We start from the raw sequence: 22,183 nt of genomic DNA, 5'->3' as shown, positions 1-22,183 counted from the left end.
TTATGCAAATCTTTAACGGCAAACGGGCCGTCATAGCCGAAATCGACGTCACAACACCAGTGCCCTCCTCTGAAACGGCGTGAGTGAAAATGGGGTCAATTCTGCTCATGACATCAGAATTTTTGTGGTGATATCATGATCCGTATACCGTCATTCGGGTAAGTGGTACGTGTGAAGTACTACGTATACTGAGATCAAAGGAAAACAGGAAGGAGTGGAGTTCTGGCTAAAGTCCTTCTCATTAAAGAACCATCTATTTAATCGTCACACAACTTCGAGGGCCATTCATGTATTAATCGAATCAGTACCCACCAGTTATTATTTTGTGGTAAAGGGCGCCTGTTTTGTATGGGAATTAAGGAAATTATAATGTGCGCGTGGACAACATGGGCATGTGGTAAAAGCCGTTCAACGCATTTTTAACACCTTCTGTTGGACACTATCACTTATATTTATTTCACAAAGGCCATATAACGCTACTAGCTAAAACTTGTTTACTTGTGCTTATCCTCCGAACACCATGTATTATTAGTACCATCGAGGGTCTCACCCCTACCCGCCGCGGTGGCTGTACGGCTAGGACGTTGTACAGCTGAGGCCATGGACGCGGGTTCGATCCAGGCCGCGGCGGCCGCTTTTCTGATGGAGGCAAAAAACAAAAACGCCCGTGTGTACGAGATTTCGGCGCACGTTAAAGATGCCCAGCTGGTCAAAATTAATCCGGAGCCCTCCACTACGGCGCGCCTCATCGCCTGCGTTGCGACGGTGCGTTAAAACCTACAATCAATCAATCAATCAGTAAACCCTACAATCAATCAATCTCATTGGAAGGTGACCTTGAATGTCATCTGCGTTGACACGAACGGTACAAAATCACAAGGAAGGCCTGAAGGGAACCAAAGCCTACCAGCCGTGTATAAGAGATGGGAGATAAGAGCGGCGTATAAGAAGTTTGTTTTTAGGTCACGGTGGAAACTGTCTGTCAGAATATATGCGAAGCAACTTCGAGTGAAACGTGTATGTGTTCAGCCGTTATTACGTTAAGTCAAATGATGTGCCTGCATTATAATATGTGGTGAATAGCATTTAGGTGAAGGAGAAAATTTCACTAAGCAGGGGCTTCGATACACTACTTACTAGACAGGACATAACCATTGTGTAGTTCGGCCGAATGTGCCAGTAATCTTGTCGATGGCCATTTCTCGATGCACGAGTTCACTGGACAGGGTTTCTGAAAAACCCAATCAGCCGTTTGTGTATCAAACTATCGGTGGGCCGGTTTTCCTGCAATGCACTGACCTGCAATGGGCCGCTTTGCCGTTCAAGGAGTAAAGTCACTACCTTTAAAATGCATCAAATTTACAATAATGCCCAAATTCTTCCCAAACTCGAAAATTTCTAGTGGGTATGTGCGGTCACTGTCGTGTCGTTGCGTTTTAGATTCCTGATAGCAGCGCTGCTGGCGGAGAGGGGGGGGGGGGGTGATTATTACAATTATTACAAGTAGATTAGAATGCTGGTGGGCGAAAAGCAGAGAGGGGAATATTGCCTAGGACAGTTACCACCTGTAACAGAAAAAAAAGTATTTTGTGCCTAATAAGCTTTTTGTGCCTGCCCTAAGCAACGCTAGTATTAAACCAAGAGTGTAAAACATGGGTATATTAGTCCTTTTTGGTAAGATGACATGTCATCACCCCGCTACAAAGGGAAACCAATAGCAATCATCGATCATCATCATCAGCCCATGTTTCCCTGGTCGGATTATGTGTACCCACAGAATATAAGGCCATTTCGTCGGGCCCGGTCAACAGTTCAAGTTAATTCTAAAATTGGCTTGGCAGCTTGTTCAGAGATGGAGTGAGTGTTACCGATCTGCGTTGTAACTGTGACTGCAGGGTCTTTTTTTTTAATTTTATTGAACGTGCTTTTAGTTCACGTGGTCACGTATATCGTCATTTTGTGGGAGGTTTGACTTGGTCAGCATCCATCAGCCTGGAAGCAAGAGTTGGTCAGCTTGCAAGTCAAAAAAGGACTTCGCTTCTATAGCCCTTCAGTCCCCTCGCTGGTCGCGTACTGTAGATTCCCATTTTAAAAGCAATGCTGTTTAATCGAATGGTGGGGACGGCTAGCGTCACTAAATAAAGGCTTTTAGAGTATCGGTACTCTTTTCTCTCATTGTTATGTGCCGGCAGGATTTTCATTGGTCGGTCGTCACCACGTGATATTTGTTTCTGGGCGTCTCTCTCTCTCTCTCTCTCTCTCTCTCTCTCTCTCTCTCTCTCTCTCTCTCTCTCTCTCTCTCTCTCTCTCTCTCTCTCTCTCTTTGCTGCGTGGATGCTAGAGCGGCCGGTCACACTCAGCCCGTCACAACGGGCGGCGGTTTCGTTGGAAGAGACGGCAACACACACTGCAAGCCAGAAACAAAATGGCCCCAGACACTTCCGGGTGCATTAAATGGCGGCACTCTTAAGCGTAGCTTATTTAGTGACGCTAGGGCCGGCGAATGTGCGCAGAAAAACCGCTCCGAGTGAGGACGGTATCACGCGCGCCGGCACCTCCGTAACTTTGTCTCACCGCGCTCGAGCGGGACTCGTGTCGCCACCTGTCGGTGTCGCGATACAACTGGTACAAGCACAGCTTTGGAAACGTGTCGCGGGGTGGTTCACTCCAACGCCAGACCACACAAGCCGAACAGTGGCCACCGAACGAGTTAAAATACTTCCAGTAAACTCTTGTCCCGCTACGCCCTCCGCTTCTCTTGGAGCTTCACTGCAAAACCGACGGGAAGGCGGGTGTTCATTGCTCTTTGGGGGGCTAACGACGATACCGCGCAGCGTTCTCTTTATTCTACCTGATGTCTTATCTTTTCTTTATATGCCGCATGGCAAAATGCGAATCAAAAAAAAAAAAAAAGAAAACTTGACCGAGTCTAGAAACATAACCACGCAGAAAACTTGGCCGAGTCTCCAAGCATAACCATGCATTAACTTAGCCGGACCAAGAATAAGATAGGTGGGGCCGCCAGCTTTGCTGAATTGTTCAGTCTTCACGCCTCGTGTGCGAAGCTGCTCCAATTTTTTTTTTTTTCAGCGGCTTGTGAAAGAAACTGGTCCCAGTTTCGAGATGCGCACACCAAGCTGCGTAGTACGCTGGCGGGGATCGCGTCCAAAAAAACTTGTGTACGTGCAATTCAACCTCAGTGTCCGGAAGGCTTTGTCCTCTGCAGAGCTAAGCATTGACGTGTCAAGCGAAAAGCAATCGGACACGGATTGATATAAAAGTCAGTCTTGACACCTTGATGGGGAATCCATGTCTTAACGTGAAAATGCCTAGATGTTTGATAGTAATAATATGATTATTAGCTCTTCTTGTGTTCCTGGGGCTCTTTGAAGCTCTTCTGGTGCTTTTGTGATGGAAGTTATGCAACAATTATATCTTTCAAGGCTCCGTGCGCAGTCGCATTTTTTCCATTTTGTATATACTTTTTTAAGAAACGGGGAAAAAAAGTTTTTTCCATGCCTCGTAATAATTCATGAATGTTAACGGGAGGTCCGAATGACAGTGTCATCTGGCAAGACCAGGCGAAAAAAAAGTGAACAAAACTGCAATGGGTACATACCTTCCTCCTTCCCACTTTTTTTTTAGTGTGTGATTGGCCGCCTCCAAGGTATCTAATCGATTGTTTACGGTATGTGTTCCTCGAAAAAAAAAAGGGTAAAGTAGCAGCGATTTAGTCGCCTGTTTTGCTCTGATGACGTTATCCCGCTCGCCTAACATTTCAATGCATCGGTGGCGCAGCTGTTGATAGCTGTCTCTGTCATCATCTAGGACACAGCGTTGATTCTCACGTTCTTTGAATCAGACGAAATACGGCGATAAGGGGCGCTTGATGGTGGTCAGCGGCCCAGGTGATGGCGTCTCGAGTCACCAGGATGTGGGAATTGGCTCTGCTACTCCGGCGGCTAACTTCACCGCAGGTGGCCTAAGGCTTTGGAAAACAAGGAGTCGTGGTTTGTCGTCCCGGCGTGCGTTTTGACATCGTTGCCGTATTGCCGCGGAAATTGATGGGGGCCCACTTGTGACGCTGGTGTTTTAATAGCGGTGGCGTGGCGCTGGCGTCGACGCAGTGTCGCCTGAATTCGGGAGCGGCGCGAAGAAGCGTGACAGAGTAGGAACTGGTTGGGCGATGCCGCAGCGCGCATCAACCACGACGTTTGGGGCAGTGGGGGACGGAAGACCCACGCACCGGCCGTTCACAGCCACGGCCGGGGGCCTGGGCGCGTCCGCGGGCGCCCGTAAGGACAGGGCGGCTGGATGCGCCCATGACCTTCTCAGCGGGGATATGGTTCCGTCGGCGCCGCAGCGATCCTCACTGACGAGTTGTGGAACGAATGTCCAGGCAACCTTTGGCGAGAAACACAGGCGGCGCAGGTAAGTGCTTGGCATCGTTTCCGTACTGTTGCCCATCCCACTCTAGCCTAAATCTTAAGACGTTAAAACCCGTTTGATAACTGCGGCGCTTGGGGAAGTTGTGCGAGATGTGAAAACATTTTGCAGCTATAGCGGCTACTGATTAGACGTCAGGAGGAGTGCTTTCCGGAAATCCTGCAATCTGTTTTCGGGGACTGGTTTGAGCAAAAGACCCAAAGACCAATGCGATAACTTTGCGGGGCTACGAAATAATGGCAGGTCTGTGAAAACGCATTCGAGCCTCGTCTTTTTGTACGATATGGCGTAATTTGCCTTAAAAATCCGCTTTAGTCAGCCTCTACGTGAGCGGAGGAATTTGCGCTGCAAATTTTTAACTATCTATACCCAGCGATCGATCTTCCGCGAGCGACTACGCAATAGTTAGTCTCACTTGTGAAGCTTCCGCGTCCGTCGCGTAGTGTGACGGACGCGGCATTAGTTAGTGCGATGCAGTTCTCGGAAGTCGCATGAAGAATCACTTTGGAATTGTTTACGCATGAAAACTTGGTGACGTATGTTTTAAGAAGCAACAACCCATGGCACACACTTTCGAAAGCATTTGCCACTTCACGTGCAGCAGCAGATGCTGTAATTTGAGTGAATGTCTGAGCATGCGCGGCTCACGTGCGACGGGGTTCGTTGTATGCACTGCGCATGCGCCGAAGTTCTCCACGCTGCTGTTATATCACCCGATGCCAGGGCTTCCATATTCACCTTCAAAGGGAACAGTCCAGGTGCACTTTTCAATGTCGTGAAGCATCGACCAGCGAGTATGTCGAGCCTTAAAACGGTCAAAGGTGCACTTTTCAATGTCGTGAAGCATCGACCAGCGAGTATGTCGAGCCTTAAAACGGTCAACGCGGGAAAATAAGCCGATATATAGTGGCAATGAGCGCCTTTGGTAATTTTGTGTTGCCAGCCATTAGTCTACACTGCACACGTGGAACTTGGCGCTTACGAGATACACAAAAACGCTCCCTGTTTCTTTTCCTTTTTTTTCTTTTTTTGCTGTAAAGTGTGCTTGTTCCCGTGTTGCTACATTAATATAAAAGAAAACGGCGACCTCACCGAACGCGAATTCTGTATCATTTATCGATGAACGCAGCCGACTGTATAAAAACGGTGCTTTAAGGGAATTGGAGGTTTCGACAGTCAAACTGGCGTGACCGTTCTGCGCCTGCGCTCGCTGCCGTCTCAGTTTTTTCTATGCTTCCACTGCAACGCTTGGATTACAGATTTAGTTTGATACACTCGTCGCCAACAACTTACACAGACGCGCTTCACAGCCAAGCCTTCTTTTTGTTCCTTCCCATGTGCGCACTGATCAATGCGCACAACACTGCTCACGTACTCCGTTACATCTCCTGCGCACGATTTCTGATTTCCCAATGCCTATCCTGCACTGATATTGGCCTCGAGGACATACTGTGGCGCCACCTATGAGTGACGTCACTTGTAGGACGCCGAATCGTGTTGTCGTCTGCTACAACACATTTCCCGTGCGTATGCGGAAGCGTGTTTTTTTGTTGTGGCCACCGTCTCGCCCCTTCCTTGTGGATTTGATGCAAATTACCAAAAAAGTTGTCTGTAAACCAAATAATTCGAGCAAGCAATCAGCAACTCGCTTGTTCCCGGCGACACCGCCGCGTTTAGGTACCATCGCGACCCACAGCTACGCAGCCAGCTAACGCCAAGGACGATGACACTGATGCCGAGAAAAGTACGCTGTAAATTCATTATGAAATACTTGTGTCGGTACATGCGTGTGCAAGGAAACACCTTGTAACAGCGACGGAAACGCGTCGCTCAATTATGATCTCGCCACGCGAACTGCTCGTATTGCCTGGTAAATGAATGACTACGCGAGAACGGTGATCGGATTGCTTCGCCGCACATGCTTAAAAGTATTGTTATGGTCTGTAGTTTGCCTTAATCAGTGCCTATTTCCCCTACGATGTTTTTATAGTCATGCCCGGATTTGATTAACGATTACTGCCGTAGCGTGTACTCTGCACGGCTGATGTTTACTTTCGCGACTTGTCCGCAATGTATGAACGGTATGAACTCGAGTTTTTAACGCCTTCGCGCGGGTCTGAACAAGGCTATATTTAGTTTTCGTTAGGTGTTCGGCGTGGTAATTTATAATTGCAGCGTGTTTTGTATGTTTAAAGTGAGCCGGCCTTTCTCAAGCATCAATTTCGAAACTCACGACTGCTCACAGAAGGCGAGCCTGCGTACGAGGCGAAACACGTCGTTAATGATTTCGGGTAATTGGGGAGATTTAGAATGGAGAGCCGAGCGTTGGGGGCCCCCAAGAAGTTAGAGGAACCCAAACGCAACACGCGCGTGCGCGACGGGAGGGCCTTCAACAGCTCGCAGCCGGCTTCGGATGCACGTAATCGGATGTTGAGAACTTTAGGCTTGGCGTCGCAGAATATATTTCATAGCCGTTAGAGTTGCGAGTGACAGCCCCTAACAAAACGTTTCACCGCGCTGGAAACTCTGTAAGCGCGGTGATTTCCGTTGAAGCGATCGACGATCAAGATACCTGCACGGCCTCGGCCGATTCTTGCGCGCAAGCATAGCCATCCTTCGGCCGCTCGCCTCACCGGCGTGAACGGGCCGGCGCTGCCGGGACCGACCTCCGCGGCCGGTCGGCGTAAATCGCGGCAGATATTTGAGCATCACTTTGAAAACCACAGCTGATGACACTACCTATCAGAATTTTTCATCACACTAACATCCACTTTCACCAATCTGTAACTTCTTTGTTGTTGTTGCTGCCGCGAGCTGCGTCGGTTCGAGCCGCACCGTCGGCCCTGCGGGCAGGCACGGCGGGAGCGTGTGCTTCTGCGAGCAGTTAACGCTTCACGATTTCCTGCTTTATACATTTCTTGCAAACAAGAGAAATCTAGAAACTTCACTCGGCGATCGCCGTAGTCCACATTGTTGATCGGGGAAACAAGCCGCTGCTTACGCTTCGGTCGCATACGTAGTACACCACCACGCTCATGGTGGTTGCGGGTAATCTACCACAGTTGATACGGTTATAAATTCCCCTTGAGGTCGAACTGCGCTTGAAGCACTGAGAATTAACTTCAAACGAAGGAAATTAACACGAAAACACTTTTAGAACGCGCTTCCTAAGCGAAGTGTCACGCGCTGCAAGCCAACTACGCAGCAAGATAGGAACGGTGATCCTACAAGTGACGTCAAAACGATCGCAGCGCCGGCCTCTCCAGTGGTGGGCCTCGCGGCCAATATCCCTGACAAGCCCTACATGAGAGCGTTCGAGAATATTTGCGAATGTTGCTCAAGTACGATTCTTCTACATAACGAGGCTAAACGGTTGTTTATCAGAAAATATTTCAGGAAGATAAGACACAGTCTCACCTAATTATCTGCTTTGTCTTGAGGGAATATTCAGAAAAAATAATTTGGGAAATACGGGGTGGCGCATCAATGGGGATTACTTCAATCGTTTGAGATTTGCAGACAGCATTAATTGTCGTATGAGTAGTTCTGCCGAAACTTACGCAAAATGGTTTGGCAGCTGTGTCCAAAAGTAGCGGGGTTAGTTATAAACCCCTCGGAATCGAACATAATGTTGAACAGACTTGCAGTTAGGCGTGTTTTCAAGATAGGCAATCAAGTACTAGAACAACAGACGATTATAACTGTCTTGGGAAAATTGTCAGTTGTCATTCAAATCTTAAGGAAATTGGGCGCTGAATCAATACCGCCTGGGAATCGTTCAATAAGCATCCCGAAATTTTCGGTGGTACGCTACTTTTGAAACTTGAACGGCTGATATAGTACAAATGCCTACTTCCAGTGATGACATGTGGGGCAGAAACTGGCGGTCTCACAAAAGGCCTCGAAGGCAAACTTAGATAGGCCCGGCAAGCTATAGAACGAAAACGGCTAGATGTAACATTTCGGGATAAAACGACAGCAGCATGAGTAAGGGAACAAACCCGTCTAGACGATATTTCAGTTCAAATTAAGAATGAACTCGACTAAAGCCCGGTACAAGCAGCTCGGTATCCTTGGGAGAGGCATATCCTGTAGTGGCCACAAACAGGCTGCTGCTGGTGGTGATAATGATGATACGCCGCGCCAGTACACTTATTGCCATGCTTATTCTTTATTTGCTGCAAAAGGGGGGGAGGGGGGGGGTGCACGCAGCGCCTCGGTTCTGAAGATAAGTTTCGCAAGTGGTATATACTGAGTACTATGACTAGGGCCTCTCCAAGGTCTAGTCCTCGCCGTAACAGCAAGTAAAGAATAGTTGGATCCATCCTAGAGTTTGAGAAAAATAAATCAGAAAGATTGTTTGAAGCTATGCATGTGAAGGGCCAGTTGAGAATGTTGCAATTCTCTTTAAAATCAAACCACCCGCGCACAAGTCGGTGCACAGTATGCATGGAGCTACAATCTTCGAGTACACCGTAGAGCAATGGAGCTACCCTAATGGTTGGGATGGTGCGAAGCAAAGTGACGCTAGCAACCAGTACAAGGTTCTACAAATGCCTGAAAGGCAACGAGAAATATAAAGCGTTTATTTGTAAAAAAGACTGAGGATGGTAGTGTTTTGAAGGTTTGAAGAAAATTTTAGATAATAAATGATGATGATGGTTAGCGGCTTCTTTGTAATGTGGTAGTGTTGCACTGTTGCAATGGTGTTGCCGCTGCACATTCACCTCGCCTTCACCTTCAGAAAAGAAGTTTACCCGTTTGTGCTGGTCTTAGGATACCTGTCTGGCTTTTTCTCTCTCAGAGGGAACGGCTTCAGTTTCCCCTGGCGTCAATAAAAAAAAACACACTGTCTCTTGGTGCGGCTGTACTTGAAATGGCTTGGGCAGGCTTGGTGCCAACTGATCGGTCGTTGCTTGTAATGGCGGCGCCTGTGGTTCTCTCCACGACCGGCTACGACCTGCTCACGCCGCCGTCTCCTACGGGAGCGCGCGTCCCCAGAAATGTCACGTGGGCTCGCTCTCACGCCGGGCGCCCCCGTCAGATGGCTCTGTAATTGATCCTCAACTTCGCTTGTTTACGCACGGCCCGCCGTTGGTTTCCATACGGTGTGCGAAGTTCCACGGCTAATAGAGAGCGTAAACATCGCGGATGTCGCAAGCGATTTTCGAAGTTAATTAGATATGCATCTAAGTCTCATGCAAACGTATTTGTAGATATTCGTGCAAATGCATTTTTGCTGGGGTGCGCTGACAACAGCCTCACTCGTAACTGTGGCTATGATAGACTTCAATTCCGTTTTTTTTATGTCAAGCAAATGGAATATTCGGCTCAATTATAAGTTTACGTTTGGCTAGTCTCTTTCCGGAAAACCGTTTTAGATATCAGTGAGCATAATTACATCGTAAGTTTACATTACGAAACGTAGTGCATTGTGAAGTAAAATATATGTTGTCTTAAAGTAAAAAAAAAAAACGACTCGGTACATTTACATTACAAAGATTTGGTCTTCGGGAAAGTGGTCTTTATTTGGTATTTGTTTGATTTGTTTGGTATTTGTTTTATGTGGTATTCGCAGCAGTGTTGGCCAACGGGAACTCGTGAAAGGAAATTCCTTTGGCGGAACGGCTGCTCGATTTGCAAAAGGCAGGGGATCGCAACCTTTTGAGGTAGAGGGCCCAGTTGTATAAATCCGACACGGTGGAGGGCCGCACGGCAAAAAAAAAAAAAAAAATCAGCGAATTGCTACTTGACAATAATCTGGCTAAATGTGAAGATGGGGAGCGATCAATTCTCTGCTGCTGTCTCCCGCCTATCACCCGGGTCATTTGAGGTCAAAACTGACGCGTCGGCCTTCAGATAAGAATTAAGAACAGGGGGAGGGGCGTACGGTTCTGACAACCAAGCCGCATGCGGCCCGATCGAGGGCCGCAGGTGGCCCGAGGGCCGCGGGTGGCCGACCCTACGGAACGCAGCAGTGTACCATTGTCGACAACAAGCGCGATGACGTGCTGCGGTTTTTAAAAAAATCATTGTAAAAAAAAGTGCTGTAAAGATGTTGTAAAAAAGGTGAAATAACAACCACGACCACGCACAATTCATTTCGAGCAGTGCATGCGCGTGTTGCAATGGCAATTTGCCCGGCGCCACGCGGGAGACACGGCCTGAGCCTGACAAATTTATAATATGACCCTGGTCTGGCCCGAGCTTGACAGAATGTAATAAAATAAGCCTGCGCCAACCAGTCATTTTTTAAATATCAGCCCTAGTCATAATTCATGAGCGCGAAAAAAATTTGCGGTCTTCAACCTAGAAACGTACGTATAAGCATACTGCAAGTATATTGGATTTAAATTTTTATTAAACTTGGGCTGAGCTTTGTGCAACCAAAATTCCCTGACTTAGAGTATGTATTTTCAAGAATCTGGGCGACTGTGCTGCACTTGCGACGCACACCGGGGATTATTAAAAGGATTTTGAGAAAGGGGGATAATCTTCTTTATTTACACATTTATTGAACAGATATTCCACCTTCCGTTGATCCATTGAATTCGTTTCACAGAAAAACTCTCCTTCAATATGCTTTTGTGGAGGAAAAAAAGTTGTCCAAAAAGCTCTTTATAGTTCTTCAGAGCAAACTTTTTGTTATCAACAATTTAAAATTTGCGGCACGCGACTGCCGGGCCTCAGGCACTGCGGGCCGGCGCGCGCCGGCACGGCCAGAAAAAAATTATTTGTTCAAGCTCGAGCCTGGCCCGAGCCCGACAAAATGCGTGCTACAAAGTCCGAACCCGGCATGCGGTCAGAACCGGGCTCGGGCTTTCGGCAGTCCCGGGCCCGCGCAGTTTCCTAGCACAATTCCTATGCAAGTGAATGCGACCGTGCCACGACTTGAGGATCAAACGCAGCGCCGTGGCTTGCAGTGGCGCTCCAGCGAACTAAAAAGAACAAGACAAGCAAAAACAAATTGCGCGCGCTGGGGAGCGGCGGCGTGCGCAGGTCGTACAAAATATAGCCGGTCGTGGTTCTCTCTGTCCGTAGTTCCGGCCGTGTGGTGCTTATTTTAAACCGTCGCTTCCTCGCAATCTAACGCGCGCCATGGGGCCTTTTATTGTCGTTACACTCCGGGAGGGCATCGCAGAAGTGTGTGCGCTACCGTAGTGTCGCCTGCTCGAGCTCGTCGCAGCGCTTACACGCATGGACCGACGGAGGACTTTCGCTCCCAACCTAGAGCTCGTCAGAGGACCGCTAAGCTTTCTACGGCAACCCAGCTCTAGAGGACACTTGCCCACCGTAGCAATCATTTTGAGGACAGCTAGTTAATACTGCAGCGGGCCAACAAGAACGCGGTAAGTCTAAATAAGGCTTGCTACCTTGTCCGCTACTGTGCGGACATTCCTGGGCATCGCTTATCGCTCAGGCAGAGCGTTGTTTTTGTCGAGCGCCCGCCAGTTGGGATGCAGGCCATCTAGGGTGCTGGGCGCGTTGTCTGCGCTCCTCCCGGCATCAACCTCGGTTGCGTGTAACATGCAGTGGCTAAAACTGCATTTTCGATCTTACGGTACTCCGCCGCTGTTACCTGCGATCTAGCCGTGGACGTACCGGGGTGATGTGTTACCTGTCCTAGCAAGGCGCGTCGGCAGTCGATAGGAACAGAGTCGTGGTCGTTGATTGGCGGCGAAAATGGAAAACAATGCTGTCTCCCGGGCCGATCGTCTTTATCAGTGCAGACGGCACGCATCCAAGGGGACGGCAGGCTAGCACGGAGGCGAGCAGGGGCTTCGGAAACGGCGAAAGTGGGTGCGAATGCGCTGGATGAGACTCGTGCGCGGCGCACATACGCGGCAGTCGAACCTCACGTGACGGAACTCTGTATTTCTGAGGCGCGAGGGGTGAGCACGAGCCGCCACGAGCGCGTACGTATTTGGTGTGCATGCTTGGCCACCCGTGTGACCGCAGCGCGAGGCCAGAAGCATCAACTGCTTTTGTTTTGATTGTTGTTGGTTGTCGGTTCGCTTAGCTTACCTCGGCATATACCTTTTAGTTTACCATTGTACGCTGCTCTAGTGCTAGCAAGTTCGGGTTTAGGTTCTGTCTTCACTGTGACTTGCTATTTTTCAGTAATGCCCCGGTACGTTGTAGCGTTATTAAGGTTGAGGAACGGCTCTTAGTGGTGGAAGTGCGTTACGGAAGTTGCTGAATTTCATTGCAAACAGTTTGGTATCGGTGAATGCTTGCCTACCACTTTCTGGTTCTTAAGTCAGGCTCTATTGCAGTATCCCCAATGAGTTCCTACCCGACTTGTCTGGCTCGTGTGATTGGAAATACCGTTTTAACCGAATTCCAGATAATCAAGGTTGCACTGTAGTTGCTTCAGGCGTGGTCAAGACATTTGAGGGGAGCAATTCTGAACGGAATTGCCTTCTGTTTCAGTTCATTATGTAGCAACCACAGAGTAGATATTGTGAGGTGGGGTGGACGTATTGGGCATTTGTGGCCACATTCTTCGTTGGGGTTCTCCAAGAATCGTTTTGTTGGCCACATGCAATTGGTTGGTGCTGTCATCTCCAGGGGGTGCGTCTACTTGCAAAGTCACGTGATACCAATCATACCATCTTTTTGGAACAAACGTCTTTCTGAGAACGGTTGAGGGCTTGTTCACTCAATTAACCGATTTGTTGTCTTGGCTGCATCATGGGCTAAGAAAAGTGCATCTTTTTAGTGAAGCCGAATGACTTTCCAGATACGGCCATCGCGAAATACTTCACCCACGTATAAATGCGTCATCGTGGCCATTATACGGGAAGATTTATTCATGGGGTGAGGGTAATACTTATTAAGGAGTTGCAGTGGTTTGCAATTTACCAGCAATGTCTCGATCATTGACCTGCCGTGGTGGCTCAGTGGCTAAGGTGTTGCGCTGCTGAGCACGAGGTCGCAGGTTCGATTCCCGGCCGCGGCAGCCTCTTTTCTGACGGAGGCGAAAAGCAAAAACGCCCGTGTGTACGAGATTTCGGCACACGTTAAAGATCCACAGGTGGTCAAAATTAATCTGGAGCCCTCCACTACGGTGCGCCTCATCGCCTGCGTTGCGCGTCGGTGCGTTGAACCCTGCAATCAATCAGTCTCAAACATTGACGTGTTTTTGGAGTTCCCGCATACTGCAAACTTTGAATGCAACGTTATCCTAGTGGGCTGGCAGGAAAATTTGCGTTGGTTAGTTTTTGTGGTCAGGGTTGCTTCTTCCTCCAAATCGGGCTGTCTTCTTTTCACCCTAGTTTTTGCACCAAGAGATAGAAGGAAATCCTTGTTCTGCATCTTCGTCCTGGGATTATGGGAGTGTGGCTGAGGGGGTGACAACGATGTATGCCCGCAGGGCAGGGAGCCAGATGTGTATGGCAGGGCTGCGCTGGTCTCACCCCATACAAGACATGAAAAGCTCCCCTTTGCAGAACATGGTTCATTAAACTTGAGTACAACTTGAAAAACAGCAATGGAAGTTTCCCCTGTGCCTCATCACCGTAGCTGGCTGTTCCTCTGCACGGCACAAAGAGTGCGTCCCTGCGAGTATTTTGAAATTTACACGGGTTGTTCCGTGGTTTTTCGGACTTAATAACATGCCTATTAACTAATGCAGCGACGACAAACAAACTGTGTGAGAAAAGGCAGACGACGTCATGCATTAAGTGAATTTTCTTGAGAGCATATTGCCAGCAAAAAAAGAACACTATCAAGCAAGAAGCAGACAGGATGGTCACTAGAGCAACGAAGCTGTCTGCTTCTTTGTTGGTCATTGTCCTTTTTTCGCTGGTAAAATGTTTTCAAGTCAACACCAACTAGCCCGCCCTTAGCCTTAAGTGCAATTTCCTTTCGAAACCTGTCTGCATTGATGTCACGAGTCTATTTCCTCACTCGAGGGATGCACCACATTGCGGTTCTTAACTTGTCCCCGAGTATAATTGGAAATGGCCAATCTATTTTTTCTTTTTTTATTAAGCGTAGGATATTTTTTGTATAAGATCAGTGATGCTTGTCAGTATTATTTGTTGTGTTCTCTGGAAGAAAATAGTTTTCTTTTTCTTTGCTAATGTTCTTTGCTAATGTTCTGGGCTGTATTTCTTGTTTAGTACCTGTACATCTGGCTACCGGCTGAACGGCTTTCAACTGAGACTGACCAACCTCGCATACAGGCCTTGCGTCTCATTCTGGCTGGATAATGCGCGTGTATGTTTTCGTGTGGACGAACAAACTTGTCTCTTTCAGCCGCAGCCCCATGGAGGGCATGGCCGCCTCCTCCTCGGAGGGCATGCCAGGCTCCCCTCCCGACTTCTGTGCGGCCGGAGTCGCACCCGCACTGCCCCGGGGCAACACCGGTGCAGGCGGTGGGGGCAAGCGCAGCTGGCAGGAGCTGCGGCAGGCGGTTCGGCAGACGCGCTGCCGCCTGTACGGCCTGGCCTCTCGCCTCCCGTCAAGCGTGACTTTCGGCAAGGGCCGCCTCTACTTCCTCAGCCCCCTGACGGAGGGCCGCGAGAGCAGCCTGCACTATGTCGACCTCCCCTCCGCACAACAGCAGCAGCCGGCGCAGCAGCAGGTCGGCGGACTGGCAGCTCGAGGCAGCACTGAGGCCAACGGCGGACTAACCGGGTGAGTTGAGGGGGAGCTGCGTGTAGGGTTGGAAGGTACCAAGTGAAGCTTAGGCAGGGGTAGGCGGCCTCTCGTGAGCAGACACTGAACCACTGGTTAGCCTACTACCATGAGAATATTGAAATGCCGACAAAATTGTATTGTTGTAACTGGTAATTGTTGTTTGCCAAGTTGGTCAAAGGATAGACAGCTTTGAAAATGCTGAGTCACCTTTTTGAAGAGAATTGGCGAGAAGCATTGCTGTCTTGAGCCTTAAACGTGTTTAGGGGATTGGTGCGGATGTTGGTTTGAGGCCGGCAGGGATGTTGGCAGCGCAGGTGACCAGACACATCTGCACCTCTGGGTCCCAGCTCAGCCACCGCTCCCTACCTCTGCTCTTCATTAACCGTGGAGGGAAAGGAATCTTGAGGGCAGTGGCTAGGTCCCCTCAGTGCGACAATTGAGCGAGGGGAATTGAGGGGTGCTTTTGGTGCAGTATCACCCGGCATGCCCAAGGAGTTCGTCAGCAGGAGTCAACACAAGAGCTTCTGATAGTTGAGCGTTTCAGTTACAGCCACTTTCTGTTGCCATACTTTCTCCATAGATAACCATGCTTCACTGCGGAATGGGCATTGTGGGAAAGCCGGCTTACAAAAAGCAAGCTTGCACCGATCTCCTTCAAGTCAGCTTAACCTCTAAACAGGCATGCATTGCTAGGAAGACATTCCTTCTGGGCTGTCTTGTATGAAAATATGAAGGTCTTAGGACCTTTTTTTTTTTATGTTTTAGGAATTTATTCTATACTGGGAACTGGTTTTTGCATGGCAGAGAAACCCGCCGTACAGGGAGAGCGTGACACATGTCAGGTCAGGCTGTCACCCGGGCCAGCCCTAGTACAGCTCCATCGTTAAAACTCGCACTTGGAGAATAGGAAGCTTAGGAGTGGCCCTGCTGGCCACCAGCGCATTGGAAGAAGTGGGGTGCAGGTAGTGCAGCTTTTTCATGCTCTTGGGAAGCCACTGGCAACAGTGTGGTAGCGACAGTGGTGACAGGCTGGCCCATTGATGCCGTACGTCACTGCATGGTCCAGTTGATGTCCAGTGGTCCACTGGCACAGACGTAGCAGGCAGGGGAAGTTGAGGAGGACGGAGGAGGAGGTGGTGGGTGTGCGTAAATACAAGAAAAAAAGAGAGAGCACCTAAAACGGCGTTTCTTGCTTAAAGTAGATGTGACGTCGGGGCCCCTCTGAAGCTCTTCTTTCTTCCACGAGTGCACAGGTGACCCGTAATGTTAGAAGTAGGTTGGACTTCCTATGATAGGGGAATGTGGGGGCTGGGAATAAATACCAGGTATTGTGACTCGCTGCATGGCTGCACAGAACAGGGATCCAAACGGAACTCTCAGTTGTGGTGGCTCTTTTTCAAGTCAAACAAAAAGAGTCCATGTGGGCATGATTTGAGCAAGTGGTAGAGATGTCGAAATGTAAAATTCATTTTCTGCCCTTTCCATCGAGCTGTGCTTCATATCCTAGGTGTAGCAACTACATGTACAGTCAGGGACTTAATTTTGCAGACCACGCGAGCGCGTGGCAAAAGCCTCCGATGCGCGCTCTGGAGGCCCGGCGCCTGTTGTCGAGACCTGCGCGGCACGTATGCGCGTCCTGTTTTACTCGCAGGCACGCCGATTTTCTCGCTTCCTGCAGCGGTGTTGCGATGGTCACTCAAGCACCACATAGCGACGCCTTCGATGGCACATTTAGGGCCTAACATGACGATTGCGAGAGCTTTGGCGCAAGTGCTCCTCACGTCCTGATAAACACTTGCGCCGAATGCTTTATTTGCTTGTTTGGTGCTTTATTATTGATAGATGATGAGACTAGCGGCTTGCGAACGGCATCCCCGAATGAAGCACGTGCGAAGCACAGTCTCACGGTACCGCACTACCGACGACGAAATGCCAGCTATATGATTAGCGAACCTTTATTCACCATGTTTATTTTGTAATTTGGCCACTGAACATATATTTCAGCTCACTCTCCGCTGCCCATAAAGTAGGTAGGCGATTTGCAAGTTGTATAAAAGAAATCCTGTTTTATTTTTAATGTCTACTTCCTTACTTAAAAATGATTCAAAGACATACCCGTTTTAATTGTCTGTTCGTTCTGTGCGTCGGCATTATTCAAAACAGCACCTCGGGTTCCCATCGAAGAATGCCATGACATTATTCGCTACTTTTCGCCGTAATACTGATCGCTGCTTAGGGCCTTCCGAATGTTTTTGTCACTAATGAACGGGTGTTCAACCACTGAAAAACAATCAGCTTGTCCTCCTGTTTTGTTGTTGACCTTGTCCTTATGCCCCGCTGGGCATCTGCAAGGTGGCCCTTTTCTAATGGCGGCGAAAAGCGAAAATGCTCAAGTGTGTTCGAGATTTTGGCGCATGTTAAATATCCCCAGGTAATCAAAATTAATCCGGAGCTTTCAACTACGGCGCGCCTAATCGCCTGTGTAGTATCGGCGCATTAAAACCTCATAATGAATCAATGCAAGCCGACCTTGAAGAACTGCTCTGGCCTTGGAGCAATTCATCCCAGTAAGCATGAATTCCTGGGATAACAGAATGTCTTGGTCTATTAGTAAGCCGGCAAACATCCCTTTGAAAAACGGCTTCTCAAAGGTAGCGAATAATTTTGCGGCATTCAGTGGGAACCCGAGGTGCCATTTTTACGAATGCGATGGGCAGAGTGAACAGACAATTTATGTGAGTACGTGTTTTTATCATTTTGATGTAATAAACTAGGCAGCAACAACACCGAAATAATTTTTTATAAAACTTGCAAATCGCCTTCTTTATGGGCAGCGGAGAGTGAGTTGAAATATATTTTCAGTGGCCAAATTACAAAATAAACAAGGTGTATAAAGGTTCGCTAATCATATAGCTGGCATTTCGTCATCGGTAGTGCGGTACCGTGAGACTGTGCTTCGTACGCGCTTTATTCGGCGACGCCGTTTGCAAGCCGCTAGTCTCATCGTCTATCAACGATAAAGCGTCAAACAAACAAATAAAGCATTCCGCGCAAGTGTTTATCAGGATGCGAGGAGCACTTGCGCCAAAGTCCTCGCAATCATCACGCTAGGCCCCAAATGTGCCATCGGGAAGAAAGGAATGCTACAAAGGCGTCGCTATGAGGTGCTTGAGTGACCATTGCAGCACCGCTGCAGGAAGCGAGAAAATCGGCGTGCCTGTGAGTAAAACAGGACGCGCATGCGCTCCGCGCCGGTCTCGACAACAGGCGCCGGGCCTCCAGAGCGTGCATCGGGAGCTTTTGCCACGCGCTCGCGCGGTCTGCAAAATTAAGTCCCCGACTGTACATCCTGAATTACAATGTCGTTTCTTGGGGAGAGCTGTTTTTTCTTATATAAATTTTTCAGTGCATCTACTGGGCTGTCTGTATCTGTATTGGGGTGGCGTAGATTTCAGGTTTCTTAGCTAGGAGATGGTTCCCGTTTCATTTTTCCTTTATCATTGCTTGCTTAACCCTTCTTTCATACTACTTTGAGTTGATGGCCAGAAGCACCAGGGAAGCTTTGACAAGGACGCATGAATTCAGACTTCTATTCACTCTAATATTGACAAGCTTTCTCTGATCCTTGTGTTAGCTGTGGAAAGAAATAGGGCTGTTTCTTAGTGCTAGCCGTAGGGCTTTTACAGGTGGCTTGTTCCTGCTTTCCACAGAAATGGAAAGGAAACTATTGGAATAATTTTTTAAGCCTTTCAATTACATTTTTTTTCTCGGAAGTCAATGTTCATACAAAAAACGCAATGTGTTTAAGTGCATACAAAAAAGGAAATATATTTCTCTGCTGCTTGGGATTGAGTGTAGCTAGCTGCGAGAGACTGCAGAACATGTGATCCACTTTTGGGATGGGTTCCTGCGCGCCTCTTCGGCATGCTCTTCCCTTTGAGGGAAAAGCTGAAGTGGCTTTGAATTAAGCTTGAGCTTGAAGCTTCCCCACATTTCGTGTTTGGAAAGCTAGAGCAGTGGTTTTTCGTATGGCGGCAACTCCCCCCCCCCCCCCCCCCCCCCCCTTTCCTGCAGGGTCAGTGGCGGCTTGAGTGGTGCTGACGTTGGCGGGACGCAGTCTCCCCTTGTTCCCCCCCCTGCCACTGCGCCCCCGTCGTCTTCGTCGGTGCCGCTCCAGTGGCGCCCCCTGCTGGACCCCAAGTTCCACCGGTGCCACCCGCCGGGGCGGCTCTCGCGGGAGGAGCAGCTGCAGTGGGAGCGGCGCCGCCTCATGGCCTGGGGCATCACGGCCTTCGACTACCGACAGGAGCGCTTCCTCTTCGCCGCCGGCGGGTCCCTCTTCTGCTGCGACGACCGGCCAAAGGTCGGCCCCTTTCCCCCTTCTCCCCCTCCCCTTCCGTACTCATCGTGCCTGTGGCTCGAAGGGTTTTGGAACGACAAGGAAAGTGTGCACAATGAATGGAATACGCGCTAGTGTTGCTTTTAAGTGAAAGCCTTCTTAGTAGAATTGATGGCATCCTGTTGAACAACTTATGGATTTCCCCGTAGACCGGTTGGTAGACTGAAAAGCCCTGATAAAATCTCTGGACACACGGTGCGTGCGTGAAACCGGGTTTCTTGATTGAGTAGGGTTTAACGCGCCGACGCAACGCAGGCGATGAGGCGTGCCGTAGTGGAGGGCTCCGGATTAATTTTGACCACCTGGGGATTTTTAGGGCTGCCAAAATCTCGCACACACGGTTGTTTTTGCTTTTCGCCTGCATCAGAAAAGCGACCTCGTGCTCAGCAGCGCAACGGCTTAGCCACTGAGCCAACGCGGCGGGTAAAAAAACCGGGTTTCTATTGTGTCAAAACGCCCCCTTGAAAATCTCGAAAAAGGAGTGGTTCTACACTAAACAATTAACGCATCAATCGTAAACCACTTATCGGTACACATTGAGACCGCTCGCAGATGAAAAATTAGCGCATGGGTTTGTTCTTCGTTTTCGATTTGGGCCTCGAAGGTTTGATGATCTATTCGACACACTTTCAGCAAAGGTGGGACGCACTTTAGCGAAGGTTTTGACGCAGTCTTGATTTCAGAAAGCTTCCACTCTTCTGTCAACTTTTTTTTCGCTAGAACAAATAGGCACCAGTACAGGCAAACATAAACAGTGTGCCTAACGCCCAAACAGAAGTGTTGAGAAAAATTTGGGGCATGCCATGTGAGGGGAGTACATTTCTTGGGGGGGAAAAAAAAGTTCACATCGAGGTACACATGCCAGATCACTATGTCAGTGGGTAGTCACATTTTTCCTTTAAGGCTGGAAAGGGAGTAGTGGCCTCAAAACTGGCCACGATGTGTCGTCCTAAAACTCTGACATACAAATTTTCTTCGAGCAAAGCAGAGTGTGGGGTAGGGTGGCTGTCTCAAGACGTCTCAGACTGCCCCTGTGTAGCTTTTCTTCTGCACACCCTTGAACTGTAACCAGTCGAGGGGCGTTCTTTTGAAAAACTGTTGTGGTGGCAGCATCGCCCCTAACACCACAGATTTCAAATTTCATCGCAACCCTTCAACATCTGAGTTTTGTTCTGCGGCGGAAAGGCCGAATCGGCGTGGGTTAGGCTGGTTGTTTCAGGGTGTGTAGTGGATATTGTCTGCAGAGGTGTCGAGCTGCTGCTGGGTAGCTTTTTCTGCCACCTCCTTGTGTATCTATGGGACGTGAATTGAAATTGACTTGCATTGAATGCAAATGAAAGACTGTTGTTATGGCGAAATCGCCCAGTAGGCAAGAAGGAAAAGGAGAAAGGCACATTTAAGGCAAAACGAACGAAATAGCGGTGACTGAGTAGTCTGTAATTGCGTGTAAATTCTAGCTTGGTAGCACTACTGGCACAAACATTACTGGAGACAGCTCACAGTTCGAGAAAACATTTTGCCCCACAATTCAGTTTGCCCAAACAGCTGGGCTGGGGGACCAGAAGTTGTAAAAAAAAAAAAAGCAAAAGTACTTTTATGCGTAGCCAGTACTAGGAGTACCTTTAAATGGCATACTTGAACCTCTAAGGAGGTTCACTGCAGGCTTTGATATGTGACAAGTTCATGTGCCCCTGAATGTCCTCAAGCATTTAGTCCTACCCTAACTTTGCCGTCCAGCCTTAAATTCTGCTCGACGAATAATCCCTTGCCCCATTTAGTGCACTTAATGTATGGGTTGGTGGATTTTACATCAATGGCATACTCACAATATCTGTGCGGGTAGGGGGCTTGGTGCATATTTTGTTCTGTTTCTGTATTGACACAGTTCGAACATCATTAAGGTGGTAGCTAAATCAGCGAAGTTAGTTTTGTATACATTTGAACCCCGCAATAACAGATCCGCCAGAGAAAGCTAAAAAATTCGCTTTTGCAGGAATTTCGTTGCCATGAGAACGAAACATAAACTACACGAAAATCGCCTGCAAACCAAAGATTTATTTCGCAAAGTCGGTTATATTACTTTGCGAGCCTTACCTTGCAATAACTTCACAGCTCAGCTCTTGCACTATAAGAAGTACTTCATTGGTAGTTGTACGTGCCAACGAACGACCGAATTGTGCCAAATGCATCCAAAACATCCCGCGGGCTCGCCTTCTCTGCATGTTTTTCTCCCTGGTCCTCACTCAGCACCGAGTATTTTCAAGCATGCAGGCATAATCCAACTTTTCCGGTTGACGAACTTAGCCAGACAGTGGCACCTCGTTGTTCCAATATTTTTCTCAAAACTAAGCGAGCACTGCTTTGTTGACAACCATAAAGGTCACAGCCGTCACTGTTTTGTTTTGCGCATGTGTGCCATTGAAGAGTGGCTAGCTCTACCTTCAAAATGACCGAGTGAGCTGCAGGTGGTTCCAAACTCATAGGCACTACCCTCTCTTCCTCCACTTGGGCCACGTCTTGGCAATGATGGCTGCCTTATCTTGTAGTGACAAAAACTTCCACTTTTGATTGAGTGCAAATGTGCCAACTGCTGCCCACACAACAAACGCACGCGCGCTGTTCAGCCAAACCAAAGACATGCCGTGAGTGACTATGTATTGCCCCCTCGTGGAGTCACTGTGAGGCTGTCTT

At 48.7% G+C, this 22,183-nt stretch overlaps 1 protein-coding gene across 4 annotated transcripts in view; it reads left to right on the top strand.

Annotated features, from left to right (window-relative positions):
* Positions 1-4,001: 4,001 nt before the first annotated feature.
* LOC144179382 (dipeptidyl peptidase 9) overlaps positions 4,002-22,183 on the top strand; it is a 65,641-nt gene continuing 47,459 nt past the window's right edge. Inside the window, exons 1-3 of one of the 4 annotated variants that reach the window (XM_077707717.1) lie at positions 4,002-4,431; positions 14,710-15,090; positions 19,168-19,456. In XM_077707717.1, the coding sequence (XP_077563843.1) occupies positions 4,187-4,431; positions 14,710-15,090; positions 19,168-19,456 (915 nt within the window). In that variant the 5' untranslated portion in view covers positions 4,002-4,186. Of the gene's footprint in view, positions 4,432-11,448; positions 11,796-11,897; positions 12,215-12,240; positions 12,363-14,709; positions 15,091-19,167; positions 19,457-22,183 lie in introns of those variants that run through there. The other 3 variants (XM_077707718.1, XM_077707719.1, XM_077707720.1) reach the window with 3 other exon arrangements.

This window comes from Haemaphysalis longicornis, unplaced genomic scaffold, assembly GCF_048455015.1.
Source record: "Haemaphysalis longicornis isolate Haplotype H1 unplaced genomic scaffold, Haemaphysalis longicornis Haplotype H1 scaffold_4, whole genome shotgun sequence".
In the NCBI taxonomy this organism is placed as follows: domain Eukaryota; kingdom Metazoa; phylum Arthropoda; class Arachnida; order Ixodida; family Ixodidae; genus Haemaphysalis; species Haemaphysalis longicornis.
Note: the sequence above shows the minus strand (reverse complement) of the source record. Positions and strands in the feature narration are given on the sequence as shown.